The following is a 24,908-nucleotide window of genomic DNA, read 5'->3' on the forward strand; positions in this document are numbered from 1 at the left end:
TGATTAGATTGGGCCATATGGAACTGCTGATATTTGATGGGTTTTGACCAATAAAATGGCAACTTTATGATTCAACCTAATATTTATATAGTATTGTATCAGTTTGCTAGGGCTGCTTCTCATTGCAGTGGCTTCTCGTTGTGGAGCACGGGCTCTAGGCGTGCAGGCTTCAGTAGTTGTGGCACGTGGGCTCAGTAGTCGTGGCTCGCGGGCTCTAGAGCACAGGTTCAGTAGCTGTGGTGCATGGGCTTAGTTACTCTGTGGCATGTGGATCTTCCCAGACCAGGGCTCGAACCCATGTTCCCTACATTGGCAGCCAGATTCTTAATCACTGCACCACCAGGGAAGTCCTATCATGCCCTTTTATTTTTAATTTTTATTTATTTATTTTTGGCTGTGTTGGGTCTTTGCTGCTGTGCACGGGCTCTCTCTAGTTGCGGCGAGTAGAAACTACTCTTCGTTGCGGTGCGCAGGCTTCTCATTGCAGTGGCTTCTCTTGTTGTGGAGCATGGGCTCTAGGCGCACAGGCTTCAGTAGTTGTAGCACACAGGCTCAGTAGTTGTGGCTCACGGGCTAGTTGCTCCGTGGCATGTGGGATCTTCCCGGACCAGGGCTCGAACCTGTGTCTCCTGCATTGGCAGGCAGATTCTTAACCACTGTGCCACCAGGGAAGCCCTATCATGCCCTTTTAATATCTGCATGGTGTTTCATTATCTGGGTAACTAATCACTTTTGATAGACAGTTACCTGGTATTTCTTTAATTTTTCTATGATGAACAGTGATGGAAGAAACATTCTTGTAGCTAAATAACTCTGCCAAATAAATTTGAGTAATGCTGTGTTCTGAGGCTCTTTCTCGGATATTCACAGTGTGAATCTACATTTTCAAGGCTCTGAGAAGTCCTGCAAAGGAGGGGAAGCTTTGATTTTATTAACCCAGCATTCCCAAATTTTAGAAGTTGCTCCGTTACTATTTCTTTAGGCCAAAATATTAGCAAAGGAATTTCTAGATCAAAGAATATATAGAGTTTTAAGGGATTTTCACCTGTTTCCTTCTAGGAGTGTTGTTTTAGGAACTGGAGACGTTGGAGACAACTCTTCGTTCTTGGCTAAACTGAAATGTTCTTTTAATCACAATTAGATGAAAAGTTCAAGACACAAAAAGCATATGCGATGTTCTTTTTAAACAACCAAGCACTCAAGACAAGTGCAAAGAATTACCTGGGTTCTTTTTGAGTCTTCTGGGAAGTCAGTTTAGAAGAGTTTGATTCATCCAGAAAGCATAAGTTTTCCTTTTCTAGAGTTCAGACAGGAAACATGTAAAATGAGTAAAAGTCTCTCATGTGGACCATCCCAGAGGGTCCTGGGAGATTTTAAATGCTGCCGTGGACCGTTGAGGAATGTCCATTGTAAATACTACTTTTGATATAAAACAACAAGGCTCAAAGTAAATGTTTTGGACGGGCTGACTTCTCTTCTTATATTCTGCCTCCATGCAACCATACTGGCTTATTTATTTATTCAGCAAACACTTGCTAAACTTGCACCACGAGCTGGGCCCTAACTAGGCCCTGAGGACAGCTGTGACCAAGCCTTTGTCCTCTTGTAGTACTTACATTCCAGTGGGGAGACGGGCAGTGAACAAGTAAATCAATACATAGCCACATTACCAGGCTGACTGCAGGGTGCAGCACATGCCAGTGGGAAAGCAAACAGCCTCATGGGATGGGGAGTCGATGGGAGAGACCCCTTAGATGGGCTGGGTAGGAAGGAGGTGACATTTGAACTGAGGTCTGAAGAATGATACTGAGCCAGCCAAGCAGAGAGCTGGGGACAGAATTCCCGGCAGAAACCAGCAGCTAAAAAGCAGGCTGGGAGGGTGGAGGGCTGGGGGCCTCAGGTCTGGGGAGCAGGAATCGTGGATGGTGGGGAGGCAAGAATGAGGAAACAGCTGGCGTCCTCAGGCAGCAGGAGGCTCAGAGGCCCAGGATGCGTTGTCGCCCTTGTCAGAAGCTCTGTGGCTCCGCACACCTGACCGCACCAGGGCCACTTACCCACCGCATACCGCGTGGACCAGGCACACGGCCGTCCTCACACACCCTGCAAATCCTGGGACGTTGAGTCCTCGGAATTCCGTAGCTTGTCCTCCCGTTTGCTTTTCACACACTGGCATTTTGCCCATGCGCTCACCCGTCCTTGACTAAGACCTGTGATGGACCAGACGTGTGACAAGTCACTGGGCTTGGGAAGAGAGGGAGACAGCCGCTCCCCATCATGTGCAGTCACCACCTCGTGTGCAAAGGGCAGTGTCTGGCGATGAATGCCCTCGGCAAAGGTCTGCATCAGGGGGTGGGGAGCTTCCCGCCTTGTTCACTGCAGCCTCCCCCGTCCCTAGCAGAGCTCTGGGCTCCTAACATGTCTTCCAAAAATATGCATGGAGTGAATGTAGGACATCAGTGCCCAGGGCTGGGCATGTGTGGCCCAGAGCTCCGTGGTGGGAGATGCCTGCCAGCTCCTTCCCACAGGGGAGGCAGCGGAATCACCTGCTTGGGGGATAACTCAACTAGACCATGGGCCATGCCAAGGTCAGTGGAAACGCGCTCCAGGCGAGGTCTCTCCGTATGAAGCAAGAACCATGTGGCTTTCCCCACAGCCCAGCCTCCGTAAGAAGCAGTGTCTGCAATCGCTCACCACGTGGACTGCAGTGGAGGGAGGAGGTCTGTCCGCTTAGCCAAGCACCCGCCCATGAGTACCTCCTCCGTGGCAGCTGGCCAGGCCGTGCTCACCGACCTTCAAGGCATAAAGCCGGGCTCAGCCATCCATCTGTCCCACTGTGGTCTCTGTGGCAGCCTCACTCATCGATTTCTCGAAAGCGCCGATACCTCTGCCCAGCTTGGTCTGAGCTGAGCTCAAAGGCTCAGGGGTTGAGCAATGACCATGGCCTGTCAGTTAATCACCCAATAAAAATAAACTCTGAGAACGAATGCAGGGGGTTTGACTAACTTTCCTGTGCTGGTCTTCTGACATCCTGGTTTGCTCTCCCAATGAGCACGTTTCTTCAAGACAACCCACCATGGGAAACAGCACCTGGCCCAGACACCACCACGCCATCGCCTTTAGTGGACAGAAGCTGAACTTGACCTGCAAGCTGTACAGCCCTGGGCAGAGAGGCCCCCAACCTGGGCCACACACTGCCAGGGGCTTTATCCATCCCAAACTCTGAAATGCCGAAACTAGTTTATTTTGCTTTTCAGCCTTCTAATAAGTGTTAGTAAAGTTGGGCAATCATGGACGAGGGATGGCCTCACAAGCCACAGGATGCTGAGCTACATGCCTGCAGGGTGAGGAAGAAATCCAACCTCTGTCCTGGAAATCAGAGAAAGAGAGGCTGTTTTGTCTCACGTTGGTCACCCCAGATCTCCCAAAGTGAGTGTCTAGGGAGCTCCGTCCCCATCCTCGCTTGAGTGTTGGCCTTCTGGAAGACCCTTACACACTGGAAACCCTGCCTCCAATCACCATCCAAGGGTCCTAGGCCCAGGCCCACCTTCCACCCTGGCCTGACTCTACCCCAGCAGATGGGCTTGCGGGACAGAGGCTGGCCCAGGGCCAGCAGGGCCCCCTTTGCTTCCTTGGGGGCATGACAGTGATCCCTGGGGGCGGGGCTGCAGGGCCCTGGGTGGGCGTGAGGGCTGGGCTATGGGTGAACCTTGACTGCAACGCTTACATAATTAGACCTGAGGAATGTGGACCTTCCCTGTGCCCTGGGGACGTTAAGGATGGGCCCATGAGTGGCCACTGAGAACTGGACCCCATCACACAGCCTAAATATGGCCTGGTGGGATAGGAAAGTGAAAGTCTCCTTTTAAGAAGCCTGATAAGACAGCAGAATCCTGTCATCATATTAGAAACACACAAAAAACAGAAGGGGCTTGTTTGAGGGCAAAGTGGAGGCTGACGTCGAGAGCGGTGCCTTTAGTTTTCGCTATTTATAAATGTTGAGATTTTCCAGGAAGAGATGGCCGCTTCTCTAGAGTTAGGCTCAGCACGAGTTGTTTTCTTCCTGAGGATGTTTTTTGTCCTCAGCGGTCCTAGGTGGAGGTGTGTGGGCCTGGAGTAATTTCCTAGGGCACGTCTCAGTGTGGGGTCAGCACCCCCAAAGTCCTGCCTCCACAGCCTTCATCCAGCTCAAGTCCTCCAGTTCGCGATCCTTCAAGAGCAGGGACCACCAGCAGCCCTTATCTAGAGAAGATGGGGAGAGAAAAGGACCACCGAAGACAAACTGATTTAAAGTGGGGACCAAAATCCAACTCAAAACCAAAAAAAGATTTGACTGAGACCTTATTTTGGAACAATAAATGATGAAAATCAATTTGTTTCTTAGTTTGTTTTAACCCCAGCCATAAGCTGTTCTCGGAGTGAACATGTGTGAACCAAGGATTGTTTTGCTTTGACATAGTTTTTCCAACAACACACATGACAGCACACGCTACAGTTCACGCTCTGCTTGGCATGTTTACGAAGAGGTGTCCTTCCAAGCCATGCCAGCGGTTCGTCCCCTTGCCAGAGGGCGTCACCTAATCCTGGGCAAACCACTTGTTTTTATGATGTTAATTTAAATTTCATTGGCTCTGTGTTTTTGTAAATTGGTTTTGGTTTTACAGTTGCACAAGAATTACGTCCATATGTAAGTATTTAAGTCACATCATAATAAAATTATCAGCCCACGTAGAGCTCTATGATAATTTTTTAAAGGACCTCATGTTAAGGTTTTGAGTTACTTTGGTCTCATCAATTAACCCTACTATAATCTTTTAAATTTTTATTAAGCACCTGTCTGCTAAAAAATGTATGCTTTTTCTGTCCTTACACATTTGCCAGCAGCCGTGCAAGTAACTCTCACTCAAATTTTTAGCCTCTTTACCCAGAACATGAATTTGCAAATAAATGCTGCAAAACACTCTTTTTTGAGGCCCTGATAAACGCAATCTCCTTTCTCTTCTTCTGTCTGGTGACTAGTTTCTCTCTGCTGCTTCCTCATTGTCTGGGGTTTACTTAGTCCAGCATTGCTTTGAGCCTCTTCCTGGAACCCCTCGTCTTCTGTGAGATGAACATTGTGCTCTGTGCTGGTTGGCATGTATTTGGATGGTTCTAGTCTCTGAGAGGCTGACTCGTAAGTGTGCCGACCAGGGTTAAGCGGGAAGGGATGTTAGAGACCATGACAGACGTGGCCAGAAGTTCATTCATGACACGGTCAATGGAATATTCAGACGATGAGCCATCCTTGCTGGCTTGCTCTTGTTTGCCTTCTTGGACCCAGGAACACAGTGAAAGGCAGATGACTGTTCATGGAATCAGCTAATAAGTGAACAAACGGGTGAATATCCTCACACGGAGGAAAGCTTACATTTTACCAAGTTGTACCGAATTCCAGGTCATCCCGTTCCCTTCCAAGTGCAGTTTCTAGTGCTTGGGAAAAGCCTCCCAGCATGGATATACAGGTGTGGGAAATATAACCCTGACCCTGACAATGCACAGAGGAGGAGCCAGGCCTGATCATTAATAGCAAAATTAATAATAATGGGGGCTTCCCTGGTGGCGCAGTGGTTGAGAGTCCGCCTGCCGATGCAGGGGACACTGGTTTGTGCCCCAGTCCGGGAAGATCCCATGTGCCGCGGAGCGGCTGGGCCCGTGAGCCATGGCCGCTGAGCCTGCGCGTCCGGAGCCTGTGCTCCGCAACGGGAGAGGCCCGCGTACCGCAAAAAAAAAAAAAAAAAAAGTAATGCTAATGATCATTAATCATGAAAAACAATTTGTAGTTGCATTTTTTAAGCATCTGTTTAATATTTTCACCAACACTGAAGATATCAACTGACATTCTTGTCTAGAGTTGACAAATGTGTTCTTGGATTTCAGAAATCTGAAGTCTCAGCCTGTTACTGAAAAGAGCCACATACGTAGTTACTGTATCAGGGTCCCACTTTCCCAAATTTTATGACATTGTTAAATTTGTGACTTTACACATTGAATCTGTCTTGCTAGATTTCTCCATATTTCTTTGTGATCATTTTGGCCTGAGCCAATAATGAGGGCACCCTACAAGACATTTATAATCAGGGCTGTGGGGACTTTGCTTCCTTTTTTAATAACTGCTTCATTCACGTAGGTTTCGAAGGCAGGGTGGGAGACTTCATAAATCATCTTTGGAAATAAGTTTGCAGAATGGGGATGAAGCTCAGACTAGAAAGAGCCCGGTCCCAAAGCCATGTCACAGAAGGTCCTATCAACACCTTTGTAAGGACACTGGCAGCAAATTATAACAAAGGATTAATGGCCTCAAACAAGAGAGCAGGCGTGACCTTTGCTGGGAGAGGTGAGCAGCAGACCTGCCTTGCCTGGAACAGGTGGTGAGCCGGTATTTGGAGATGACAAGCATGATCCCGGCAAGTAGCTGGTGCCCGGGAAATGTCAGTTCCCCTCTGCTTGGCAGGGAGGGCTCCATGCACACAGGGAAGGCTCCGTGCACACAGGGCTCACGCACGGAGGAGCAGGTCGGGGGTCGACAGTGTCTTCTGCAGGCTCAGAAGATTCACGGTAATCTTGAGCAAGGTCAGTATCCCGCTGGCTGGGGCCCCGCCCCTTTCTCTCCCACTAGTGAGAGCAGGTGGTGACTAAGAATGACTATCTTTTAGAACAAATGATTCTCAGACCTCAGTTAGCAGTGATATCTCCACCATAACTGAGTAGTTTGTCCCAGTGGTTTAGTCTCTAATTTGACTTAGGAGTTGTCAATATGAACCTTCCAACAAAAGAACAGTTTAAGACAATATTATTTGAGACTTTCTAGGGATAAAGATATTAAATTCACACACATGTGCTGTATTACATTAAACCTTTCTCAAGGGTGTATGAAATTTTATAAACAGAAATAGGATTTTAAAAGAGTATTATATCAGCTTAAGAGTTTGGGTATTTTTTTTTTTTAGGAAATGTTACTCTTGTGTAGATTCGAATGCCATGTTCCTGAGTTAACCCCCTAAATAAAACCCATCCACAGGACACAGTCCTAGGGTTTCCTTTCCGAGTTTAATCATTGTGGGTTGAGTGGTAGAGCTCAAGCTTTAGTAAACCAGAACCACCTGGGGAACTTGGTAAAAGCAGAAAGGCCCCATCATACTCAGCAACCTGGTAACCCTGATACACGCCAGATGTGGAGAGCTAATGGCATAGAAAAATTACCAACCCTCACAGTCTATTCTCAAGGCAAACAAAAATGCAGACTACGTTCAGGAGACAGAGAATCTGTATTGGAACCACAGCTCTGCCACTTAAAAGCTACTGGCCCAGTCTGAGCCTTTGTTTCCTCATCTGTAGAATGGGGTAATAGTATCTACCTTCCAGGCTGATGGGGCGATGATACGTAATAATGTACACACATCGTGTGGCACCTCCTCGGTGATCAATGAATGTGTGTTTCCAGTTCTAGATACAACAGAAAGCAAATACTGAAAAATAGAAAAACATGATGTGTTATGTGAGGGAAACTGCGTTGGCCGCAGTCATCACCAGTGTAATTAAATAACTAATGTAAATTACTAATTAACATCCTCTCTGCCTGCCAGAGTGTAAGTTCCAACAAAACAGGAAATCCACTGCTGCCCCACCCAGCACCATACTCGGCACCTGGCACACGAGACACCCAGCAAATAGTTATTCAAAATGAGAGAGTGAACAGCATGGTCACTTTAAAAACATGCATGTGTTCATGTGTGTATCTGTACATAGTCTGGCCTCTAGACCAAATTTTAGTAATGCTTATTTCTGGAGGTAGATGAGGGTGCTTTTAATTTTCTTCTTTTTGCTTATCTATGTTGCCTGAGTTTTCTGCGATAAACACAAAAGACCTAATCTGCGTGTCATTGGGTATACGTGAGAGGGTGGAAGCCAGCCATCACCTCACCTACAGAACATGTTCCCTCATGATTTCTGGTGTCCTCAAGGGTTTGGATATGTGGTCTCTAGAATTAACATGGTTTTAGGAGAACCAGGAATTAAATGATTTCTAAAAAGAAGTAGAATTTCTTTTGCCTTTTTTTTTTTTTTTATGCGGTACGCGGGCCTCTCACCGCCGTGGCCCCACCTGTTGCGGTAGCACAGGCTCCGGACGCGCAAGCCCAGCGGCCATGGCTCACGGGCCCCGCCGCTCCGCAGCACGCGGGATCCTCCCAGACCAGGGCACGAACCCGCATTCCCTGCATCGGCAGGCGGACTCTCAACCACTGCGCCACCAGGGAAGCCCAGAAGTAGAATTTCTTTTGATCCATCAGTCTCCTTGTTCTGATCATGGAACATGCAGAGAAGAGCCTGAAACTGCTGTCCCCAGAAAGGCCTGCTGGCAAGGTTGGCCCTTGGCTGATGCCTGGAAGGTTGGATTTCTGGAGGGTTCCCAGCACCCTACCTGGGAGGAGGGCTCACTGTGCCTGAACTCAGGCTTTGTGCCAAAAAATATGGTTTGTGCTGGACTCCTGCTTTCCTTCTGAAACTCAGCCATTTTGCTCCCTGCCTAGTAGCCTCTTTGAGAGGTCTGTCCATGGGGCACCTCGGGACAAAATTCCTTTAGAATTCTGGGTCACCCAGGATCTGGGTCAGTCAAAGCATGTTGAAGAAGCCTTGTTCATTCATTCATTCATTCATCCAACAACTGAGTAGCTACTCAGTGTGTGCCAGGCACTCTTCTAGGTACCAGAGACACAGTCAAATGAGGTAGATGAAAGGCAGGTGGAGAGTTAGGCAAAGCCTTGGAGACATGGTCAGGAGTTTGGATTTTATTCTGTGCCCAGAGGGAAGTTACTGGAGGATTCTGAGCAGGAACTTACATCATATGAGATATACACTGAAAATGGTCAATTTTCAGTTGGCTGCTCTTTGAAGAATTGACTGTAGCAAGTAGAATGGAAGCAAGAACCAGGTGCACTGGGGTGGTCCAAGCAAAAGATAATCCCTAGTGATCTCACCTCCTACTTCCTGTGGCAGAGCAGAGATAATGGACTCACACCAAATGTCCCTTTGTCCACTGAAGGGTGGAAAGTGAGCTCCTTAGGTGTGGTTGTGCATTGCTTGTTGTCACAGTAGGGATCCGGGCAACTCTTCCTGTCCACGTCTGCTGGTTGTGGCATCTCTCCGTCCCTGAGAAGCCCTTCCTGTTAGCAAGACTGCTTCCTTGGCTCTGGTTCCCCAGGAGCGGGAGAGAACGCTGTCCCCCAGATTTCTGCAGACGCTGTGATGGCCTGTGCTGTGTAACTGAGCTGGGATTCCGGAATCCACTGGCCCCTCAGTCTCTTGTGTATGTTTCGTCAGGAGATTTGAAATATGCCCTTTCCTTTGTACTCAGAGCCATAGCTACATGAGCTATTTCAAAACATTGTATTTCCTTCTGCTGGGAGTTCTTTCTAGTTCTGTTTTTAGATCAAATGGTTGATTTGAATCACCCAAGCAGATATTTCATCTAACACAGGGGGTCTATTGGGCTGGAATTAAGTGAGGAGCTGATTATACGCCTGCTGTTTCCTTTCTTCCCTGTGGTTTTACAGGGTTGTTTGCTTCCTTCAGTAGGAATAGAAAATCACTCTGTATTTCCCCTTTCTTCTTTTCATTTTCCAGGCTCTCATAATCTTTCCCATCCTTACTGACTCCGCTTTGAGAATGAGCTGCGCTTAGGCTCGTATGTTGGTCTAAAAATACCAACCCTCCCTATAATCCATACCATCACACGGGATATTTCCCCCCATGAGAGCTGGGCCCCTGGCTTAGAAGTCCTTCCAGGTCAATACCAGGCCCGGGCCTCTGGCCTGGGAGCTTCCTTCCCTGCTCTGCCAGGGCCCTACGGACAGTAAACCCACTTCCCAGGAGGGAAGCAGGCCCGGACCGTGGTGAGGTGCCCCCCTCCCCGCCTCCCCACTGCTCTGATCTACTAATCAGCCTGCCCTGTGTCTTTCGACGCTGACACCTGGAAGAGGTCGCGCCTTGGCAAGCACGCGAGCAGCTCCTGTGAAGCTACGTACAGACTGAAATGAGTCTTGTTTTTAATTCGATTTTTCTTCCCCTGTAACAAGCAAAGTTCACATTACAGATAAATTGCCTGGAAATGCCAATTTAATAAGGCATATGCATTTTTCAGGCCCAGAAGCACAGAAAATATCTTGCACGCCAGTATTTTTGCACCAAAGGTTTATTAAAAAGACACCTTTGAAAATGCAGAAACTTATAGAGTGCCTGGCCAGTCGGTCCAAAGGGCTGATTTGACACAAGGGCTCATAGGCCAGGAGGTTGGAAGGGCAGGTCGGTTGATATGTGTTGAGCTGTTTTCCCCTCTCGGGTAAAAAGCTCCAGGGTTGGGGAGGATCACACCTACTTCCAGGGGCTTCCATGCAGCTCTTAGTTTGGAGGGCGTGGGCATGGTGAAACCCAGCACTGGGCACTTGGGAATTCTCAGTAAATGGAATGACCCCGTCCTCCTCTCTCCGTGGCTGTGGTTCTGAGGAGACGCAGGAAGATGGGCATCAAGGAGATCTGCGGCACGGGCAGACCTCCCTAAGGTCTCCGATTGGAAGAGGCACCAAACAAAATACATCAACTAATAGAGGGAAACAAAGGGCCCAGCAAAAATGCAATTAAATAGGACAACGATGGAGACCTGATTATTATTTTTATAATTTTATTTTTTTTAAGGGCAGTTATTTCCTTCTGCCTCATTTATTTATTTATTTACTTATTTATTTATTTTTGCTGTGTTGCGTCTTCGTTTCTGTACGAGGGCTTTCTCTAGTTGTGGCAAGCGGGGGCCACTCTCCATCGCGGTGCGCAGGCCTCTCACTATCGCGGCCTCTCTTGTTGCGGAGCACAGGCTCCAGACGCGCAGGCTCAGTAGCTGTGGCTCACGAGCCTAGTTGCTCCGCAGCATGTGGGATCCTCCCAGACCAGGGCTCCAACCCGGGTCCCCTGCATCAGCAGGCAGATTCTCAACCACTGCGCCACCAGGGAAGCCCCCTGACCTGATTTTTGTTTTGGTTTGGTTTTTTTTGTTTTTTTGCGGTACGCGGGCCTCTCACTGTTGTGGCCTCTCCCGTTGCGGAGCACAGGCTCCGGACGCGCAGGCTCAGCGGCCATGGCTCACGGGCCCAGCCGCTCCGCGGCATGTGGGATCTTCCCGGACTGGGGCACGAACCCGTGTCCCCTGCATCGGCAGGTGGACTCTCAAAAACATTCACTCAGCAACTATCTATTGAGTGTTGTATATGTGCTAAGTAATGTTCTAGGAGCTGGGGTCATGACAGTGAACAGATATCCTTGCTCTTGTGGAACTTACATTTTTAGTGATATCTCTGTTCCATATGTTAATTCATATTCTTCTCTTTTCCTGACGTGTCTGTCCTCTCATTCTCTGACAATATCCCCCCATTCCTTCTGTCTTAGTTCAGATACTGCATCCTCTGTGAGGACCCCGGGGTTGCCCTCCATCAGAGATAATTACTTCTTCCTCCAGGTGTCCATGTGCCTTGCCTGTACCTTCATGACAGTGTTTCTCCTGCCTAGTCTGCATACCAGATACATCCAAGATGTAAAAGCAGAAAAAAAAAAAAAAAAAAGCTGGACTTGGACCCAGGAGACAGGCTATGAACTCTGCCTCTATGAGAGCTGGGCAGATAAGAGCTCCTTCCTCCCAGGCTTGTCATGAGGAATAAAGGAGGTGCATGTACAAAATATTTAAAACAGAAAAGGCCCAGAGTTAATTAATGGTCGGTCATTACTTTCTGAATAAACAACTGTGCTATAATGATGTTTGTGGATTTGTATTAAGAATTATCTGGCAGCTACCCTGGGAGCTTGTGCCCAATACTCCTTGGACATTTCTTGAATCTATTTTGAAGGTAATCTGACGTCGTTTGGGGATTTTTTTTTTCTTTCAGGTATTCTGTTTACAAGGACCCAGCAGGCTGGCTGAATATCAACCCCATCAACGGGACTGTTGACACCACTGCTGTGCTGGACCGCGAGTCCCCATTCGTCCATAACAGCGTGTACACTGCCCTCTTCCTGGCCATCGACAGTGGTGAGTAATTTTTTAAATGCTAATAAGTGAATACTTTTCAGTTTTAAATATATTTTTACATTTCTTCTGATATACCTAAAGGTGTGCTTGGGAAGAATTAAATGTGGGCGGGGGGCAGGGAAAGCAAATGTGTAAACACACGTGAGTCAGTAAAATCCCCAAGTCCTGGAATTCCTGGGTCTTTGTCTAGTTAAGAGTCAGAGCAGTGAGCTCACTGTGCTCGGTCTCAAGTAGGCGCCAAGGCTAGGAAGCCACATTAATGTCCTCCATCTTGGTGTCATGTTGTCATCTACAAGGAGGGTTTTTTTTACCTAATGCAAGTTGAAAGGAAGTCCCAGAGGACATCACCGACCCTGACAATTGAATTGTTCCCTCAGCTTTTTTCCTTTTATGATATGCACCATGGGAAGACATCAGGTCCCCTCAGCTGGTAGCTTCATAAGCACGGAACAATTGCTGTTCGTTCAAAAGCTAATAATGCAGTATCCACAACTCAGACTCTGTTCCAGACACTGGGGATACAGTCATGAACAAACAAAAATCACTGTCCTCGTGCAGCTGACACAGTCATGGAGAATGGAAGGAAATTGAGTAAAATACATACTATTCAGAAAAAAAAGAAAGTGTACTATTTATGTATGAAACAGGAAAAAGACAGCAAATGAAAGGATGCTGCAGTTTGAACCAGACAGCCGTGAGAGGCTCACTGAGGAAGTGACATTGAGCAAAAACATGAAGAAAGTGGGGATGGGGCCCCTGAAGCAATCTAAGGGAAGAGCAAGGAGGCTGGGGGCTGGAGCAGAGAGGGCAGTGGTACATGAAGGGGATGGGGATGCAGATCATGTAGGGTCACGTGGGCCTCTGTACAACCCTTGGCTTCTACTTTATGTTGAAATGCGTTACCGTAGCCAAGTTCTGAGTACAGTTCAAAGTGCCATGATCATTCTGCTCTGTTGAGATCAGACATAGGAGACAAGGACAGAAGTAGGGACACCTCTTAGGAGACTGAGGGCAACCTGGGAAAGATGGTGGCTTGGACCGGTAACAGAGTAGGGGATGAGAAGAGATCAGATTCTGGAGATCCTCTGTATATTTCGGACACAGAGCTAACAGGATTTGCCATTGGCTGAGATGGGCGGAGTCAGAGTCGGTTTCCGGGTATGTTAAGCTAAGATGTCTACTGTGTCAATCACACAAGAAGTTTTGCTCTCCCTGTAATTCCTAAAAGTCAGCTGTTCATAGCTGAAGATTCGGTTTTGAGTCCTATATATATATCAAAATGAATATTTTTATAGGGTTCTTTATATGTGCCTTCATCACCCAATAACGGGTGAACTAAGAATTCTCAGAGGCTGGGTACTTACACAAAACCAAGTAGGAGAGCACGTGTCTAAGAAGTGAGTGATCAGTGTGGCACCCAGTAGGCAGAGCGGGTTTCACAGTAAAGTCAACCTTTGAGTCTGGCCTTGAAAGACAGGATTTGGATAAATGGCAGGGTCAGGAGGTCGGGGTGCCTGAGGGCATAGAGCAGAGGAGTCAAAATTAAAAGGGAGTGTGGCATGGGAGGTAAGAAAAGGAAAGAGAAGGGTTACATCCACTGTGAGTACATACGTAGAAACCTATTTGGATGTGTACCGGAAAGTCATATCTTCAAGACATCTCAAAATCTGGGCAAGTCATCTGATAGAGCAGGCACCCAAAGGATCCCGTAAGTTCTTGAGGAGGAAACTGACATGATGAAATAGCACATGGACATTCATCAACAGAGAGCTGGACCAGACACTGTGCTTGGTCCTGGAGACTCAAAGATGAATAATAATAATAACTTTGTCCTTGTGCTCAGTGAGCTAAACGAGTTACTTGGCAAGTTAGGCCAGCAAACAGAAGGTGGCAATACACTGTCACAACTGTCCTACTGGAACTAAGCCCAGAGGAGCCCCTCATCCAGCCTCAGAGGTGGTCACGGGGAGCTTCTTGGTTGAGGGGATCTCTAAACCGAGTGATGAAGGATAGGTTGGGAAAAGGGAAGGCATTCTACTAGAAGCCTGAAAGAAGGTGGTTATGTGAGACACGTAAACATTGGTGGGCATTACTGGAGGCTCCATATGTACAGAGATAAGGTTACTAGGTCTTGTGTGGAGTGCCCAGCTCTTATCACAGTGCCTGACTTAGAGCAGGCACTCATGTATATGTGGAATAGATCATAAAATAGATCATGAAACGCTCCATATGCTATGCGAAGGAGTTTGATTTGGTTACCAAACTCCTCGAGAATAAACGCTGTACTTTAGAAAGACAACCCCCGTGGCGGTGTAGAAAATCAGTCAGATCATGATGCGACATGAGGCAAGGAGGCATTAGAAAGCTGTGCAGAAATCAAGGTAAGAGAAGCAGTGGGAGTCGTTTGGGTGGAGTGAGTCTGGAGCTGGGAAACATTGTAAGACATAGCAGGTATCTGAGTTGAAGGGGTCAAGGTATGCCTGTTGGCAACAGAAACAAACTAGAAAGGATGAATCTAGAAAACATTTGGATGGAAAAAACAAGGCTTTGAAAACAACCCATACTCAATATGAAAGAGAGAATGGCAATACGAAAATTTCTAGTGAGAAATCTGCTCCTTAATAGAAATGGAACTGGTTTCAAAGGCTTGTTCCCATGTTGTACTTATGGGGTGGATGTTGAGATGATCCCATGAGACACTGCAACGTGGGCCTGAAATAGAGGCCAGGAGGTTTTACTCAGGGAGTCACAGTGCAAGAGATTGTCGCCATCGGAACAGATAAGTTTTGTGGAAGGAATAGGTCTAGACAGGAGTGCTAAGGGCATCAACAGTGGAGGACAAAAAGCCAAGAATTTTAAAATGCTTTTCAAACAAAAAGTATCAATTATAGATCAACTAAAGTAATGATTTCAGAGTTCTCTACTACGTAAAAGTATCTGTACTTGTAGAGAAAATTCTCAGCTAAGAACACCATGAAGGAAGTTTGAAACGCAGCAAATAGTTTAGTTACCATTGCCTTATAAAATATTTCATGCAGTTATTCATCCAAAAAACTAAAAATGAAATACACTTTAATTTTTGCCGGAAACAGGAGTCTTCTCTCCAGGTGTGACAGGGCAAGCTGCTCATAGATTCTGAGGCTCAGTTTCTATAATACTTGTACAAAATGAGGAAGATAATTTCTACTTACGAGGTTGTAGTGAGAAAATGAAGTGCTGTGCCCTCTACACTCTCCATCAAAAGCAATATTAAATGTTCAGTAAATGTCAGTCCCACCCCAATGGGGTTATAGACAGGAAAGAATACAGCCGAGAATGGTCCTCAAGAAATAATGCAGTTTGAAATCTATTTCTTATCTAACTCTGTTAATGCTAATATCAGACAAGGAAATCCAAATCTGATGTCACAGATGTTTCCAAAGGATAGAAATGTCCCTGAAGATGGAATGATAAATAAAAAACAAGTTGGCATTACTATATAGAACCATCATTAGAGATGATAATCTTGAATAAGGCCCAAAAGACTTAGCGCAAAGAGAATAAATTTTCAAAGACCTCATAAATCAGAGTAACTTTTGTTTAAAGGCTCGTTTTTGTCACTCACTGAAAACTTATCTCTAGATATTATGGTTAACCAGGAAAAAACAACAGTAAGTGCTGTTAGATCAAAGTTAATAGTACTAACTGATGGCTCAATGTTATACAAAGTAAGCATTTGAGTTTATTAATTTTATAGAAATTCAATGTATTTGATGGAATGAAAGAATAAGGAATTATTGTCATACAACACGAGGGAAACTAAAGCAAAATAAATTGATTTTCTCTAAACAAGGTGTCAACTCAGGAATTTATGCCAAAACATGTCAATAAAATATATGGCCATGGGAACTTTATTGTAGGTTGTAGTAGACCAATGTCCCCACTGCAAAAACTAGAAAAAATGTGGATACATTACAAAAGTCTTAATTGTAAAGGCATCAGAGGGCTGCAGAAGCAATGAAGCCTAACTCAACTAAAAACTAAAATAGGAAAGAAGAAAGAACCATTCTAAAAAGAGTGTAGGGCCACCAGCCATTTTTTTCTCTCTGGGGCTGTTTTAGATTCTGGGTGAGGATTAGGCCTGACCCAGGCAGGGCCCAGGATGGAAAGAAAGAAATGAGAAACACTTGTAACGGTCATGTGGCTGGTGTGACAGAGGGCTCTTAAGCACATGGTTATAGGTAAATGCCTTTTAAAGGGCAGAATAATATCTCCTGGGGTCTCACTGAAACAAAGACCTAACAAAGCAAGCAAACTTACCTCAAACACACAACCATTCTCTCTTTAAGACATTTGCCAGATTTTGAAGGTATGAGGGATTGGAGGATGGGATGGCTGATGCTGTAGACTGAATGTTTGTGTCTCCCCCAAAATTCACATGTTGAAATCTAATCCCCAGTGTGCTGGTATTTGGAGGTAGGGCCTTTGGGAGGTCCATGGGGATGGAAGCCTTCATGAACGGGATTAATTCCCTTATAGAAGAGATCCCAGAGACTTCCTTCACCACGTGAGGACACAGCACAAAGACTATATTGAAAACTACAAAACACTACTAAGAGTTTTTAATCCTGTGTAAATAGAGACCTATACCATATCCATGGATTAGGAGACTCAATGCTATTAAAATGTCAGTTCTCTCCAAATGGACCTAAAGGATTCAATGCAATACCAAGCAATATCCCAGGTTTTTGTTTTGAGAAGAAGGGGAAGAAACAGATTATAAAATTCATATGGAAATACAAGGGACTAAAAATAGCCAAGGAAATCTTGAAGAATAAGTTGGAAGACTGACACTACCATATATCCAGACCTATTAGAAAACTATAATAATTCAGGGACTTCCCTGGTGCTGCAGTGGTTAAGAATCCACCTGTCAGTGCAGGGGACACGGGTTCAAGCCCTGGTCCGGGAAGATCCCGCATGCTGCGGAGCAACTAAGGCCATGCGCCACAACTACTGAAGTCCACACGCCTAGAACCCATGCTCCGCAACAAGAGAAGCCACTGCAATGAGAAGCCTACGCACCGCAACAAAGAGCAGCCCCCGGTTGCCGCAACTAGAGAAAGCCTGCATGCAACAACAGAGACCCAACACAGCCAAAAATATTGAATAAATAAACAATTTTTTTAAAAAAAGAAAACTATAATAATTCAAACTGTGTGGTGTTTGCTCAAAGATAGAAAAAACTGACCAATGAAATAGAATAGGGAGTTCAGAAACAGATCCACACATATACAGTCCCTGATTATGACAAGGACAACATGGTAGTGCAGATGAGAAAGCATGGTCTTTTCGATAAATAGTGCTGGGTTTCACACATATGGAAAGAATTATCCTGACCCCTCTCTTATACCGTATATAATAACCAATTCTAAATATGTTACAGGTCAAAATATGGAAGGTAAAATAATACATCTTTTAGAGAAAAACATATTAGAACATATTGATGTCCTTGGCATAGGCAAAGTTTTTTTAAACAGGACACAAAAGTACTAACGACAAAAGGGAAAAAATGATATATTATATTAAAATTAAGAACTTCAGTTCATCAGATTATACCATCAAGAATGTAAAAAGGTAACCCACAAAGTAGGAGGTATTTATATTATAAAGGAATCCTACAATCTATATGCAAAAGGCACCACTCAAAGAGGAATGGGTAAGGGACTTGAACAGGTATTCACAACAGAGGATATACAAATGCCAATAAACATGTGAAGAGATGCTCAACTTCATCAAGGAAATAAAAAGTAAACTATCCAAATACAAACTAAAATACAAATTGATCAAGGAAATGCAATGAAATTCAATACTCAGCACACCTTCAAAATGACTGAAGTGAAAAGATGGAAGATGCCAAGTGTCGGCAAGGATATGAAATCATTAGAACTCTCATATCCAGCTGCGAGAAGTGTAAACTGGTACAACCACTCTGGAAACTGCAAGTATCAACTAAGGGTGAACATATGCATCCCCTATGATCCAGGAATTACGTGCCTAGCTGTACATCCAACGGAAATGTGTGTATCTGTTCACCAGAACCCCTATGCCAGAATGTAAATAACAGCACTATTCATGATAGCTCAAAACTGGAGACTGTCCAAATGCCCAACAAAAGTAGAATAAATAAATGGTGGAACATTCACACAGCTGGGTCTGTACAGCGCTGAGAATGAATGATGTGCAGCTATTCACAGCAACACGAATGAATGTTGCAAACATAACATTGAGCAAAAAGAAGGCTGAAGCAGAAGATCGCACATGGAATGATTCCATTTATATGAAGGTCAAACGGGCGAAACTAATCCATGCTTCCAGATTACGTTGTGGAAGGGCTCTTTTTTTAACTGAAGTATAGTTGATACACAATGTTGTAAATAAGTATATATATAGCTATAAAAGAATATATATATTCTTTTTCAGATTCTTTTCCCTTATAGGTCATTTCAAAATATTAAGTGTAGTTCCCTGTGTTATATAGTAAGTCCTTGTTGTTTATGTATTTCGTATATGATAGTGTCTATCTGTTAATCCCAAACTCCTCATTTATCCCTCCCCTTGCTTTCCCCTTTCGTAACCATAAGTTTGTTTTCGATATCTGTAAGCCTCTTTCTGTTTTGTAAATAAGTTCATTTGTATCATTTTTTAAAATTAGATTCCACATATGAATGATATCATATGATGTTTGTCTTTCTCTGTCTGACTTCACTTAGTATGGTAATCTCTAGGTCCATCCATGTTGCTGCAAATGGCATTATTTCATTCCTTTTTATGGCTGAGTAATACTCCTTTGTAAATATGTACCACATCTTCCTTATCCATTCATCTGTTGATGGACGTTTAGGTTGCTTGCATGTCCTGGCCACTGTAAATAGTGCTGCAATGAACATTGGGGTGCCATGTGTCTTTTCAGATTATGGTTTTCTCCAGATATATGCCTACAGTAACTCTATTTTTAGCGTTTTAAGGAACTGTGGAGGAGTTTCTTGATCTTGTATATACTGGGCTAACTACATGGGTGTGTTCAGATTGTGAAGTTTCTTCAAGCTGTGTATTTGTGGAAACATGAAAGTTCCTATATTTCAATACAACTTAAGAAAAAATATATATATAGCTACACAGAGAGCGTGTCCCTGGTCCACTGTGCCTTCCCCAGGAGGCTGTGACCATTCATGTGCTCTCTAAGTATCTGTTACCCTAAAGCTAGACTCTCAGCATCTTGTCATTCTAAGGAAGGACAATCCCCAGCTGCTGGGGGTGGGCGGGTGGCAAAACTGCCAGCAGGGGTGAATGACAGGATGTCTGCAGAGAGAACAAGGTGAAGCATGCGCTCTGCAGTCCCTGCAACACTTGGCAAAAAGCGAAGTGACCCCATCATAGCTGCTACACACGGCTCTACTCATTCAGTTCAGAACAGTGGTGAGGCAGCACAGAAAGAGAATATACTTTTTAGGTACCTCTTAGAGACTAGAAACTGTGATATCAGAATGGAGGAATGTAAAAAAATAGTCAAAAAAAAAATAGTCAGATACAGGGCTGGAAATCTGTTCTGAGTTAATAGAAATTAAAAATTCTTTGGACCTGTTTGCTTGTGGGGGGCCCCAAAGCAAGTCTATATAGATTCCAGAATCGCGCTTCACAGTAATATTGATAATGCCCGGGTTATGGATGATTTGGGGAGGGAAAGACACTAATCACTCCCTACAGATAGAGGCTAGGTTGTAACCCACAGCACACTCAAGGATGTACAAGGCACTTTTCGTAAACTGTTATCGGTTTTAATGAGCTATAAATTACCTAACAACATTGTTTTATTATAAGGGAAATGCTTTTGTTTTGCTAAAGCAGAAATGGCTGTGGTTGAATGATTGGCACAGTAAAGCCTTTCATCCTACAAATCGATATGGTGTGACCTTCCGTGTTGGCGAGCAGTTTACCTTTAGAAACGAATATCATCACTTACCTTATGTGGTCCAGATTAGTGCCTTCAGAGTACAGGAACTCCTTCATTAAAGACTTAAACGAACACAGAATTTCTGGCATGTGTTAAGAAAGGGGGAAAAAAAAATGACTGTTAAGGAAAATACCAAGATGGAGAGACGACATTCAGGAATGCAGTCAGGTGGCATCCCTTTGGAGATGTGCTGACAGGGGGGCAAAGCAGCAGCAATTAACACCGGACAAATCCCAGTGTGATTATCGTTGCTGCTCAGGTAATCGCCAGAAAGGTCAAGTGTTAGCCTCACTGTCTTATGTGGGCCGAAAACTGCCACAAGCACTTTCTTGTAAGAGTTTTGGAATCCCACTGGAGATGGCCATGGGCAGGAAGGCATAGCCGGCTGGTGCTTCTTGGCTTACTGCCTTCTGCTCAGGATTCTATCAGGCTGGTCTTCCTACCTCCTTCTCACCTGTAACCTCATCTTTCACTCCTCCTCCTGGTCTGAAATTGTGTAGGGTTCAGCGTTCCATGATTGTTATTGAATGGCTCTTATGCCCTCAGAGAAGTTCTAAATTGTGACTCCAAATACCAAAGACACATACTCTGCTTCAGGAAGTTCAAGTGCCCTTGCTCCCAGCACCCAGGCTATGCAGCGAGTTTAAAGAAAAACGAAAAAAATTATCCCTCTTAGTTCTTACTAAGGCTTGGTGCATACAAAATAGTTCGAACCAGGAAGCGCGTGCTGTCTCTAGCATCCATATGCAGGCTTTATGCGGTTGTCAAGCGTCACATCCCCATCTATTTTCACTGAAAAGAATGAGGGAATGATAGCATAGAAACAAGCCCAGCTATCGCTCAATTCAGCAGCGTGTTTTCATAACTTAGCAACTTGTGTAAAGTATGTCTGAGTCTGTCGGTGAAAAATGTGCTGTGGGTTACCAAGAAGACCCAGATAGAGAACCAAGCATAATAGCTGTAAAATTAAAATGGAATAGACTAAGATAATGATTTTTCATAAGCTGTCTCAGGTCCTAACCTGTCTTTTCCCTCAGTCTCCTATATAATAGACGTTCTGATAACGCAAAGTGATTCTAAATTGAAATATTGTGCAAAATACTTTTAAATTGATTAAAAGAGAAAAAAAGTTATTCGGCCCCATAGTGAAATGACCACTAAACCACAGGATAACAACGGCCCCCAAACTGGGGATGACAGGGATCTGAACTTCAAAAAGATGCCTCTTTGTGTAGGTCAACCAAGACTGCTTAGGGGATGTAGTCAAATGACTTAGATTAATTCTACTTAAAAGATGCTAGTTTGGATAAAATCAAGCCATTAGTTATGATGGCAACCCAATTAAGCCAGTTTAACACCCCTTATCTCAGCTGTTATAGTAATGGAGGAAGAAAAATAAATTGAAGGCCCAGTGATCATTCCTTGTTATTTCAAGTACCAGTAGAATATCAGTCACGCTGAGAATACTAGCTACAATTTTGTCACTGACAAAATGGCCCGATAAAAGAGCTCTTGAGATCTGGTAGTAGGAAGCCTGTGATCAGAGCCATCTGTAGGCAACAAGTACCCTCCACAGAGAGACTGGGGCCTGGTGCTCTGCTAACCCTCGGAATGGGCCAGCTCCCCAACTTCACTGTGCCACCATCAGTATGAGACTTAGGCCCTCTCAGCCTGTTTCCCCACCTGCAGAGTGAGGATAACGCCACCTGCCCTGCTGGGTTGTTACAAGGATGGGAAATCAGGAATGCAAAATTCCTGGTGCTTTGTAAGGACTTTAATATTGTAAAACTTAAATATTTAAGTCAACCCACTTGAGCTGAGTTATGGACTGATTTTTCTAAACTTATCATTGCAGAATCAACAGTGTCTGAAGCAAACTATGACATGCCATCTGACGACCACCCTCGTGGTGGTCTGAGCATTTTTCTAGAGCAGGGACGGGCTGCAGAGCCCTCCACTCGGAGTAGGGCTCTAAATCAGAGAATTAACCAGAAAATGCTGCCCTCGACATGGGTATCAATTCATGGAGCTTCTGTCTGAGTGGGGAGACTTAAGCCACCCTTCATCTCCCTGACAGCAGGACATTTCCATGCTGACCAGCCAAATCAACCATCTTAAACATGATGTTTTCAAACATTACTGGGGAGAAAAGCTGACTCGGGCGTTAAAATACCATCTGCAATGCCCATCTACGCCAGCTCAGTTCATCCTGCCGAGGGGTCTCTTAGCTTGTACTCCTTGGTATTCCCTCTTCCCCAGCTTGGGTAATAGCATCACCACCTGCACGGTCCCCAAGCTGGAACCCCATCCCCACTGAGGCTCCTGCCCCATCGCTCCCAGTCCAGCTCTCACTGTCTATCCAGCCCCCTGAATCCAGCCTCTGCTCTTGCACCCTGGCTGCCCTCACCTCATCCCGCATCGTCAGTCCGCATTACTGCACTGGCCGCCCAGCTGGTCCTCCTGTGCCCTCTCTCCTCACTCAAGCCCTCTCCTTTCCCTGCCTCCAGCATCCCCTGCTCTTATCAAAGCCAGCATCCTGCTTAAAAGTCTATGAAAACTTATTCCCACAAAATAGCCACACGATCCCCTCTGTCTAGAACAGCCTTCTCCAGCTCCACAAAGTATTCTCGCTTCTAAGCCACATCTTCATGGAGCCTTTGGAACTGTCCCCAGACAGTTAATTATTCCATGTCGCAAGCTCCCGTGACATTTTATCCTCACGTCTCTTCCACTTAAAGCGCTATCCTCAAAAAAAAAAACAAAAAAAAGTGCTATCCTGCATCTGTTTACATATCTGTTCCTGCCACACTGCTAACATTTCAAGAACAGGCACCCTGTATGGCTGATTTTTGTGCATATCCAGTAAGACACAGGGCAGAGCCCCAATAAATAATTATTGGCTGAATGAATAAAATAAAACTGTCATGTTTAAACATGGCCTTCAAATCAACTTTGGCCTTTTCTTTAAAGTCCGTAAAATGGAAACAAAAAAAGCCAAAAGGTGGAATTTTTTTTTTTAAACAGTTCAGGTTTCAGATTATTTCTCCTCCAAAAGAATTTTTGAGTCTGAATTATGTGAATAATTGCCTCAGCTCTACATCGAGTATCACCCGTGGAAACCTGGCATAGTTTGCAAATCTATTTTCTACCAGGTTTTTGGTTGGTTTACTATTAAATGTTTTCAAAATATAAAATGAGATTGGTAAGATCTCTATTAACAAAGCAATAAAAAACGCTTATGAATTAAAATGCGACGAGATTCTTGGCTTACAGGGTACTTGCCAAAAAAAAATTAAAAATCTGTAAAATACTGATCCTGCAAACCATAGTAAATAGAACACAGGGATGAACTAAGCAATACGAAGGGGGACCATACAGAGAAGAATCCTGGTTCACTCCCATTTCTGAGCAAAGGTAAAGATAGCTTAGAGCCCTGTTCACATGAAATAAGAAGTGTGACATTTATTTGCTCACAGCTGCTTAGCTAAGGTTCACCAGATGCCCAGAAATGCGGAAGGAACTTGGGGGGAGTAGCTTGCCCCACCCAAGCATTCTGCCCTGACAGACAAGCCTCAGAATCTAGCAGGGGTGCCCAGCCTTCAGTCAGGGGCCACATCTGAACTGTGGTTCCTCATGAATTGCCCCATCCTCCTGATTTCCCTCCCAGAGTTTAGGCCTCAGGCTTTCCTGAGGCACCCAGCTGAGGTCTCCTTCCTTGTTCCTGGTGTGGACTCCCTACTCTGAGCCCCAGTTCCACAGACCCCATCCTATACACACCCTTGTTTCTGCCCTAGGTGGGGGAAAGGAGGACACTTTCTCAGAATAGAAGGAAACGTATGGAAATACAAACACATATGATTACATGCATGGAAAGAGCAACACATCCTTAGCTTTTTCAAATCAACCTAAATTAATTCAAAACTCAACCAGGGGAGTGTAGGCTTTTTGAGCGTGAGCCACCCATTCTCCTTGTGTGGCAACTTATGACGAACACTGCATTTTCCTTCACCACACACTCACAAAAACCTACCAGGTAGGTAGGTACCAGGTACCTATTATAATAGGATGATGACGGAGAACAGTCCTGATGCTCAGAGCCCGTGGAGCTCAGAAATGAGCTTCCTGTCTTTCCCTCCTCTCACTTTCTCTTCCTGCATTTTATTCTTCAAGCAGGCAACCTCACTGTGCACACTATTCCCCATACAAAATTCACGATTCCCAAGGTAAGACACATGCTACACGCCTCTAGGCCCAGTGACTAGAAAAATTTACTACCTTCCTTTACTTCTCAGAGCTAGCTTCTGAAAGTTCTTGCTGAGATTCAACCTTCTCTGCATATGAAGCCAGCCCAGCCAAATGTGGAAAGACCAGGGACCCTATTCTTCTAAGGAGACTCTCTTGAGGAGATACACTGGGGTCTTATCTTACTAGTCTAGGGACATTGTAGCATGTGAAAATCTGGTCCCTTGTATGCATATGTTCATAGCAGCATTATTCATAACAGACAAAAAGTAGAAACAACCCAAATGTCCATTAGCTAGTGAATGGATAAACAAAATGTGGTCCATCAGTTGAATGGAATATTATCCAGCTATAAAAAGGAGTGAAGTGCTGATTCTTGCTATAACATGGATGAACCTCAAAAACATCATGCTAAGTGAAAAAAGCCAGACACAAAAGGCTATGTTGTATGATGCCACTTATAGAAATGTCCAGAAACCACAAATCTATAGAAAAAGAAAGTAGATTAGTGGTTGTCTAGTACTGGAAGTAGGTATGAAAAGTTAGTACAAATGGGCCCGAGGTTTC

The 24,908-nt window shown here is 44.8% G+C and overlaps 1 protein-coding gene across 1 annotated transcript in view; it reads left to right on the forward strand.

The window, feature by feature from the left end:
• CDH13 (cadherin 13) overlaps window positions 1-24,908 on the forward strand; it is a 1,013,115-nt gene that overhangs the window by 969,864 nt on the left and 18,343 nt on the right. The window contains exon 11 of the mRNA XM_060130816.1: window positions 11,964-12,106. Coding sequence (XP_059986799.1) covers window positions 11,964-12,106 — 143 coding nt within the window. The remainder of the gene's footprint in view (window positions 1-11,963; window positions 12,107-24,908) is intronic.

This window comes from Lagenorhynchus albirostris, chromosome 19 (assembly GCF_949774975.1).
Source record: "Lagenorhynchus albirostris chromosome 19, mLagAlb1.1, whole genome shotgun sequence".
Taxonomy (NCBI): Eukaryota; Metazoa; Chordata; class Mammalia; order Artiodactyla; family Delphinidae; genus Lagenorhynchus; species Lagenorhynchus albirostris.